Here is a 10,000-nt window from a genome sequence, read left to right as displayed (position 1 = left end):
CAGAGAGAGATACCACTGGTATCCTCATTTGGAGCAAACCATACATTAAAACTTTGCCCAATGGTGAAGAGGTGGGTTTATGTAGAATTGTAATTTAACTTTAGGGCCCCTAACATAAAATATATTAATTGTAAGTACAAGAAGAAACCTGTCCACAGGGCCTGTTACTTTCATGACATCAAAGAGTGTTACAGTGTGTTTTAAAAGAAAATCAGAATAATCATATCCGGCTAAATAAGATTTAAGCAAAGTTAGAGTCGAACAAACGTGTCTGGCCAACGGACCTGCAGGATGGCCCTCAGGGGTTTGTAAGGGGCTTTGTAGCTTCTCACTTTATGCACCATTGCATTCAGCTGATCTTTGTGCATCTCTTACTGCTTCTCAAGCAAATCTTTGCAGATTCTTACCCTGTCCTCCCCCGTTCCTCCCTCAGCACAGTTGCGTGACAGCAATGACAGTAATTTGACAGCTGGATTTGGCGTGATGTTAACTGTGTATTTCATGTTAAATTTAATGTATAAAAGGAAATAAGAAAATAATTATGTTTTCTATGTCAGGGAAGAGAGTAATTTTAATAAACAATAAATTACATTTCAACCAATAAAATAGTGAAATTGCTTTGTTTTGTACAAATGTACATCTATAGATTGCTGTACTGCTGATGGACACTCAAGGAGCATTTGATAGCTCATCTACTGTAAAAGACTGTGCGACTATCTTTGCTCTCAGCACCATGACCAGTTCCACTCAGGTATGAATTTTAAGGAGATTATTTATGGGGGACTGAACTGCAGGGAATTTGAAGGTTTAGTGGCAGAATGCAGGGAGGAGAGTAAACACAAGTGGGGAGAAGAGGAGGCTAAAGGGTACATGTAAGTATTGAAGCAAACAGATCTTAAATTCACTTTTTGTCTTGCACAAAAATATATACATGAAGCATATAAATTATGACATATATTGGTTGTATGTGCAGACAAAAGAGTTCAAATTTAATTTGAAAAAATGTCACGTTCTGTGCTCTTGTCGCAATGCGTTACACTGTTTAAATTTGCCGATCTTGATAAAGGATGCCAATGACCACTGCCATACTGAATTAGGTACCTAATGTTTTAACAGGTTTACAACTTGACACAGAACATACAAGAGGATGATCTACAGCATCTCCAGGTAGTACAATTCAACCTATCTTTAAAGCTCGTCACCGTAATAAGGATTCTGCTCAAATCTCTGGAATTCACACACCACAGGCAAAAACATTGAGAATATTGTTTTAATGGTTGGTATTAATTAAGCGGCTGTAACAAACATTTAAATGCTATTAAAATAACTAAACCATAACAACATTCCTAATATAACACAAATCGTAGACATACATTAAATTTTACACATCACAAAAAAAACTAAATCAAGAGAGGTTTCAGTGGGTCCAGAAAGAACCCCCTCATAGGAGGGAATCTTGTCTGGGGCCGAGGCATGCTCTCTTCTCTCCCAGCGAATGAAGGAAGACAACTAAATACCCAAACAATGAGAAACTTGAGGCAAATCCAATACTTGATAATTGATATATACATATTTTTGATGCCGAACTCCTCCAGCCCCTGTGTCTGCCTAGTAAACCATCACTAACAGATTTAAAGCTAGGGTTTGATGCGGCTCCAGACTTAGTACTATAACTATGCAGTCCATTGGCTATGATGTCTGAGACAAAATGCTTAAGAAATTTCCTAAATTAATCTCTTGTAGCTGAGTATGAGATACCCTTGCCGTCATGAAACTTTTCATTTGACTTAGATTTAACTAACTTGAGGCAAACTGCCATCGCTCTTTTGTAAAATGAGTTAATACCTGTAACTTCCCTGAGATTATATATAACTCGGCAGGTGACCTTGCTAGACCAAATAAGATACGACGCTTGCCCCTAATGTTATTTCCTCTTAGGTAAAGAAACTAGCAGGAAAATAGAAATATCCGAAATACTCATTCTTAATATTTCATCTGCCTGGAGAAAACCAGCAAAATGCACTAACAATGCAAAAAGAAAGGGAATAACTGCAAGACTGCTATTCATAATATAATGAGTCCATGTAGCATCATCCTGATCTAGCTCTAAAGACAATGATTCCTTTGGCCTGATGGGTGTAGCCAGACTGATCCTGTTGACAAGTGCGATACTGTAAACCACACCTGTAAACTGGAAAAGCCAGGACAATTCTCCTTGGCAGTTTTCATCAGGTCATTCAAGAACAGCACTAAGTGGAGTGGCTCATGCTGTGGAAATTTTATACTGGAATGCCAAATTTGGAGAGAGCCCAAGTACGTCATCACAGCCAGCGAAGGCTCTATTGGGGCAGTTTTGCGGGAGCCTTGGCAACAAACTGTAAATTAACCACATCTGGAACCAAGAGCTGGAGATGGGAGTCCTTCACAGAGCTGAGCTCTGAATGCCAAGGGCTTGCTCCGAAGACATCTGAAAGAAACTGATGAGAATTGAGGAAAGAGTCACACACAAATAGACACCAAACTCCATGAAGCACCCAATTACCCACTGCTTCCAAACGTGGGAAAACCCCCACTGAACAGTGTCAAGCGCACAATTGTGCACCACTTTCAAACACAGGAAACCCTGACCAAAAGGTTTCCAGTGCACTATTGCACGCACCTTCAAAAAACTTGAAACCTTGACCAAATGGTGCCGTGCACACTGGCACATGGCTCACTTGCATCCCGATACACCAAATAGTTGAAGACTACCAGTACATCCTATCAGTAGGAACCATGCAGCCTCATGCTCTTGATTTCCAATCACAAATAAACCAGCATCAAGGATATCCAACAAGAAGGTTAAAGTGAACTGTACCACATCAGATTATTACACCGCAATGCCTAATGTGCAAAATCTAAACAAAGTGCCAGGATGGCCAAAGCTGAGCAACCCGAGAACACAGCTTTCTTCTTTCTATAGGTGGTTCTCAGGCCCGGACCTTCTATCAGTAGATCTGAAATTCTAGGCAACTTGAAAACCTCCCTGGCGTAGGGATTAAACTGTAAGGGAGATAACTGCAAAATGGCCAAAATTTGCTGCTATATGGCCATTCAGGAACTATTAAGCAGGTATTCATGTATTGCTTTTTTGGCATAGACTCTTGGGCTCAGTACAACCAAATTGAAGGCAGTTGTTAATTGAATGAACTAAATACGAAAATGATTATATAGCCTCTTACTTTGCTTGTAGCACAACTATTGTTAAGTTCAGGAAATCATCCATGGTCAGAGTGTTGAGGCTTTAGCAAGGGTTCAACTATTTGATAAAGGTTTTAGCATAAACACAAGTGTGATAGCAATAATATTATTTATTTACCTGGAAGCTGGGGGGAGGGGGTGCTTTGTGACCACAATGTAAACCAAATACAGGGTTTGCACGCACCTTGAAAGTACTTGAAAGTCCTTGAATTTGAAAATAAAAATTCGAGGCCTTAAAAGTCCTTGAAAATTGCAGTCATTGCTGGAAAGTCCTTGAAACTTGTAGCTAATTTCATCCATCCTAGATTCTAGAGTGCCTTATGAAAATATATGCTACTGGCAGAACATTAGCAACACATAATAGTAAAAAAACAAAAAAACAAATAAAAACGATGATTACAACTCTCCGAACGTCCATCAAGGGCCGAGTACATTTTCCTGTTCTTTGTTATATTCATTGCTCTGATTGGTTCAATGTCTGTAATTCTAAGAGCCAATGAAATGTTTTGTAGTCTTCGCTCTTTCCGCGAAAAGCCATGTGCCTCGAGTGCTTCCTGTTGTTTGCATGGGTGTTGTTTGTTCGTCTATTGTTTCACTAATAAAAGATTTACAACAATGGGAAAGTGTGTTTTTCATCGACTTGTGGCTTCAGAAACCACTGTACAAAGAGTGGCTACGCGAAGTCAAGGGTGACAAACACAAGGCACGATGCATTGTGTGCAGGAAGGATGTTGACATTTCGAGCATGGGAGAGTCGGCGCACACTAGCTATATGAACAGCTGCTTATCGCTTGATTTTGCAGTGCATGGAGTCCTTGAAAAATGGAAAATGTGTCATTGAAAGTACTTGAAAAGTCCTTGAATTTTTGGTTGAAAAAAGCGTACGAACCCTGCAAATAGGAAAGTGCATAATTATAATTATGTTTTTCATTTCTTCTACATGTATTTAATTTTTTGTGAACTGTAGTGTTTTATTTATGGCAGCTTTTTACAGAATATGGCAAACTGGCCATGGAGGAAGGCAACATCAGACCCTTCCAGGTAAGCTACAAAGGTCTCAAGGTTTGATATGTATATATACTTTTTAATCCTTTTTAGTTCAGAGTGTTGAAAATGTATCATTGTTTAAGATAAATTTCCTCATCATGCATATGCATTTATCATAATAAGTTAATTATTCTTTGGTAATATTAATTCTGTACGTGTACAGTACCTTCTTGATGGAATGTAGAAAGGAATTGCCACAAACAAAGAACTTTGTAAAATGAATCCACCCACGCTGCACATTTCCAAATGTTTCACTCTTACTGTTGATCATTACGGGTAAGTGTGGATTAGCTTGGTGAAGTTTCTTTTCTTGAAACTTGTACAGGACTGGCCAAAAGTGTGTCAACTTGACAGTCCAGTTTGGTCATCATGAGCTAATCCAAATAATTTTAATTGGTAACCTACATGTGGGGAAACAGTGCATGTGCGTGTGATTGTCAAATTTGGAAAACTTGTAAACATCCTATTATATTAGTCTTTTTGGACTGGTGCTGTGTTGCTAGGAGGAAGCCAGTTGCAGTGTAGGTGTGAGAAAAAAACCAAAAGCAGCAATAGATAATTGTATTTGGTTTGCTGATGTGGAATTTTACTGTGCTTGGTCACAGCTAAATCAGCATCTACTAAATATTTAGCATTATTATTCTATTAGGGTGCACTGGATATGAAATGATAGATAACACGCCAAGTTGGTTATAATCATTTTATATCCAGCAAGCCAGAGTAGCATAATATTGTTTTATTAAAAACTCCTGGATCAGCAACTCTTCCACTGGAGCATCGATTTGTGCCTCGTTCAATTCTGGTCCAAAACAGCCATTTTTTCTCAGAGGTGCAAAAAACTTACTGCTAACGCGTTCCTTGACCATATTAGGTGCAGCAGGTATATGAACTGATAGCCTGTGTCCGGCGAGCCAATGAAAATGCCAGAAATCTGACATCTGTAGTTCAGTTTTTAATAATGATTTGAATTTGACAGTAAAATTGAACAAAAACGCCCAATCAATCATACTTATGGTCACATGTGATCTCAGTCACAATCTGAATTTTGCAGAGGTTGGTTTTCCTTGTGCGAGACTGGAGTTTTCCTTATGAGGCACCTTATGGGTCTGAAGGTGGAAGTCTGATCCTAGAGAAACGCTTGCGTATGACTGAAAAACAGCATTCAGAGCTGATGCAAGTTAGGAAGCACATCAAGTCATGCTTCAATGATATTGGATGTTTTTTGATGCCTCATCCTGGTCTAAAAGTAGCCACAAATCCAGCATTTGACGGAAGTCTGAAAGGTCAGTGAATTTAATCAAAATACCAGAAAAACGTTAGGTGGCTGAAAATTCAAAAAAGAACAATCGTCATGAGCTTTCGGGGGTTGATCTACAGCCTTCAACAGATAAAATGGAAGGCAGGATGATAAAATATATGCATGAAAGGGCGAGATAAAAATAATAAAAGAACAAAAGAAGTAAAGATGTGTAAATTAGCTGACTATTGTTTAAAAAGGAATTCTATACTGGTTTGGAATCGGTTTAGGATTATTGTCAGCATGCTTGGTAGAAGAGGTGTGCCCGGGCTGAAAATGCCTTGTAGCATCATTTGCATTTTTGCTCCGCTTGAGCAAATAATGCTACTCGGGCCACAAATAAACTATATGCCCTCCAAAAGTCATGTGATTGTCCTATTTGGTAGATTATGGACTGAATGACGTTTTACTGGTTTGAACTAATATTTGGTGGATTAAACATAAAGTTCAAGGATTAAATTTTGCTACAAACTGCTTCCCATACTCAAGCTGACCATGTGGTGTATTTGTTTCAGCCAAATCTCATAGTGGCTAATGCCAACAGGCTAGTACATGTATATTTATATTTGGCCAGATATCGATGACGATTTCAAGACACAGCTTAGAGAACTCACACCATCAGTTCTGTCGTCAGAGAAACTCGTAGTTAAGAGTATAAATGGTGGAGAGGTGACTTGCAGAGGACTTTTAGAGTATTTTAAGGTGAGTCTTATTAAGGGTTTCATTTTCTAATTGCAAGTAATTCCTTAAAAAAGCAAAGATTTGATTTCCAGCAGTATTTAGGTGTACATGTGTATAGCATCTTAACGTGGGTTTCCTGTTGCTCAGTGGTTGGGCACCCAAACATCCAAACTAGACACGCAGAACACAAAGACTGGACCCTTCGTAAAAGAACTCTTCTCTTTTAAGTATGCATAAGACCTTGTGAACAAATTTATCTTTGTCCATTTACTCCTCTTAACGTTATTCAAATTGGAGTCAGTTGGGTTAATTTCAGTCATCAATAATGTAACACAGATCCTCCTACATATTTTGTGTTTCCTTTTTTGCGACAAGCACCATGTGACTAATCCCAAACTATAAAGTGTTTGCATTTTAGAAAAGAAGTCCAGTATCTATGGGAAACGTTTGAGACCACCACCACTGCTGCCATTAGCTTGTCTGGGAACACCATCAATGAAGCATGAGGTTATTTTGAAAATTAAAATATTAACACGATTTATTTGTTTGGTGCAGGCTTACATGAAGATTTTCCAGGGTGAAGAATTGCCTCAGCCCAAGTCTATGTTACTGGTAAGTTTTTGTTTGCTTGTATTTGTTTTTACAGTGGAATTGCCATTGCCCATTTGCAGTAAATTGTACGTACAAGAACCTAGCTATACCGAATCAAATCTCCAAGATAACAAACCATTCATGGTGAAAACAATAGTGTATTAGTCATTGATTGCTAAATTATAGTGTTCTTCTTTTCATTATCATTGTTGTTGTTATTTGTTGTTACTGGATTAACTTTTTCCCATCTCTCCAACGGAATTCCCCGGTCATCACCATCATTATTATTATAATCGTTGTTATCACTGAAGTGAACGACTAAGATGGAAATTGTTAATCCCGGAAGACGAAAAGAAGAGATGATATTTTGTCAATGGTGACTCATGGATACTTGGAAAAAAATGAGAATTCTTCTTTGCAAGTTCCTTCGACCTGCCAGTTACCAGCATCCAAAAATATCATCTCTTCCACGTTATTATTATAAAAGAGCGTGTTTCAATGGAGTGCCGTGAAACCAAAACCAAAGTAATTACTTTGGCCAATCAAAAAGGATGGAGACAAACCGCTCTATGCTTAATTCACCATTTCAGGCTACAGCTGAAGCCAATAACCTAGCTGCCCTTGCAAGTTCAAAAGATGCCTATACAAAACGCATGGAAAAAGTAAGTTTTTTTCGCAGACTTTTCTGCTCTTGCATTCCTTCCTCAAGAAAGATATCGTGGGAAGCAAAGACTGGCGCGTTTCAACAGAACTTGATGAAGTTTCTCTTTTTCGTGTACAAACCGCTCTTCAAAGACATACATTTCCATCATTCGTCGAGTCCTTTCACCGTAACACATGAGCCAAACAAATTGACCTCCTCCCTACTGGGTGGCTTCGTAGCTCAGTTGGCAGCGCATTTCACCGGCATACAATACAATACAATACATACTTAATTGACCGCTCCCCCATAGGGGCTTTTCAAGGCCAATGAAACACAATCAACGAAACAACAGAACACAACAACTACAACTGTTAAGAATCCCAACTGGCCGGAGGCAAACCAGTTGGCTATTTACAAGTGCAGCTGGGAAGTTGAACCAGGGACTAGCAGGAACAAATTCAACGAGTGATTAGAACGGGTCTTGAACCCGGGATGTCCGGATCTCAAGGCAAGCGCTCTAACCACTGGGCCACACTGCCTCCTCCACTGGGCCACACACTCCTCCACTGGGCCACACTGCCACACTGCCTCCTGGCATCACGAAGGTCGTGAGTTCGAATCCCGTTGAAGCCTCCTGAATTAAGAGACAATTGCTTAGATAGACCATTTTCGAATTCTCACGTCTCGACTGAATCTAGCATGGAATGGAGGCTAAGGCGCCCAAATCTTTTCAAATGCAAATTAACTTGCCCGCATTAGCCTCCATTTCATGCTAGATCCAGTCCAACCGTTAAGTATGGGTTATTGACCAAGCGTGAGGTCAAGATGACTGGATATTGGCCAAGTTCTTTTTTTGCGTGTTTATGGACCGAGACGAAGTCGAGGTCCATAAACACGCAAAAAAAGAACGAGGCCACTATCCAGTCATCTTGACCGAACAATCTTGGTCAATAAAGGATTTATTCTCAACCTCGGATAATGCATTTCGCGTGCTCTGATTGGTTCACTCAATCTCGGTTATCAGCTCATATACCTTATTTTGACCTTATATGGTAAATGATTGCGCTAAGCGTTGCTAAGCTAAAAGTTTTTTTGCCGGAAAGCAAAATTTCTCTCTGAATAAAGCAACCTTTTTGTGGAAAGTTTGGATCAATTCCGACCTTAAGAACTATGCGAAAAGGTAAGAAATGTTTTTGTGATGAGCCTGCGTCTGTCTGACCACAACATCACATCAGTTCTCATCAAGGTTTTTCGATTTCTGGAGTTTAAGGAAGTTAATAAAACAATTATTCCATTCGCGTTTGTTGGATATGAGACTGGTTATAGCCAACTCGGTGCTTCGCGCCTCGTTGGCTATTTACCATCTCGTATCCAACGCGCGCTCATGGAATAATTGTTAATGATACTGAGCAATTGCAAAGAATGGATCTGTCTCTTATTAAACTCATCACCAATAGCTTGGGAACTGGTGCCTTAAATGTTGGTGGAGACCCTGAGTAAGTTCAGTCCTACCAGGGAGGTATCCATGGCAACCCCGTGAGCGAGAACCACCCCTGCATGCAGCTACCTACAAGTACCGGTACACTGAAGGATATTCAGTGGAACGTACTCACCTGACTTCATGCTGAGAAAAGGCAGCAAGGGATGGAAAATGTTTGCTAAATACATGCATCTAAACAGAAGATCCGCAAAAATCGGCTCAAAAGCCACGGGGCAATAAGCCTCTGGATCACTCCACAGATGATGTAACCTTGAGAACAAAACCGCTGACCGCATTGGCGCCGGCTTAACTTTGCCTAAATTACATTTAGCCACATCAAAAGACAAGTTTTGGAAGAGGTTCAAAAACAGAGCTTTAGACCGAGTACACGCTAAACTCAATTTATTTCGATACGTTTTCCAATATTCTGTCCCATAATACATTACTGTTTTTTTTTCTAGCTGTGTGGTGGTGACACGCCCTACCTGGCGCCACACGAACTTGAGAAAAAACACTCAGAAGCAAGGGAAGTTTCGTTAGCCATATTTCAGGGTACTCGCAAGATGGGTGGAAGTGAATTTAGCAAGGAATACTTAGACAGGCTTGTGAAAGAGATCAACGAAGCATTTGAGAACTTTGAGAAGCTTAATGACGGAAAAAACATATTTAATGCCGCTCGAACTCCCGCTGTTTTCTTCACTGTAGTGGTTCTCGGTTATTTTTTCTCAAGTGTTTTTGGATCACTGGGCTTGATGTCATTTGTGCGCATGTGCAATCTTGTGATCTGGGCTGGACTGCTGGCCATTGTAGTGTGGGCTTATATTCGATTCAGTGGGGAATTTAGGGAATTTGGCGCTAAGTTGGATCACGTTGCGGAACTTATCTGGGATGAGGTGAGTTTGTTTGTGGTAAGGGGGAACTTGACTTCATTAAAACGTCCCGTTTTTGCATTTAGTTCATTGGGTTGTTCAAGCAAGTCACTGGGGATTTTGTTGGTAGTTGTTTGTATTGTGACTCAAGG

General features: G+C 39.8%; 1 protein-coding gene across 1 annotated transcript in view; it reads left to right on the top strand.

The window, feature by feature from the left end:
* LOC137979930 (atlastin-2-like) overlaps positions 1-10,000 on the top strand; it is an 18,751-nt gene that overhangs the window by 3,978 nt on the left and 4,773 nt on the right. The window contains exons 3-11 of the mRNA XM_068827247.1: positions 1-71; positions 647-751; positions 1,117-1,167; positions 4,225-4,281; positions 5,339-5,570; positions 6,159-6,286; positions 6,821-6,877; positions 7,447-7,518; positions 9,441-9,872. The exon at positions 1-71 is cut by the window's left edge and continues 67 nt beyond it. Coding sequence (XP_068683348.1) covers positions 1-71; positions 647-751; positions 1,117-1,167; positions 4,225-4,281; positions 5,339-5,570; positions 6,159-6,286; positions 6,821-6,877; positions 7,447-7,518; positions 9,441-9,872 — 1,205 coding nt within the window. The remainder of the gene's footprint in view (positions 72-646; positions 752-1,116; positions 1,168-4,224; positions 4,282-5,338; positions 5,571-6,158; positions 6,287-6,820; positions 6,878-7,446; positions 7,519-9,440; positions 9,873-10,000) is intronic.

The sequence above is a fragment of the Montipora foliosa genome, chromosome 12 (assembly GCF_036669935.1).
Source record: "Montipora foliosa isolate CH-2021 chromosome 12, ASM3666993v2, whole genome shotgun sequence".
Classification (NCBI taxonomy): Eukaryota; Metazoa; Cnidaria; class Anthozoa; order Scleractinia; family Acroporidae; genus Montipora; species Montipora foliosa.
Note: the sequence above shows the minus strand (reverse complement) of the source record. Positions and strands in the feature narration are given on the sequence as shown.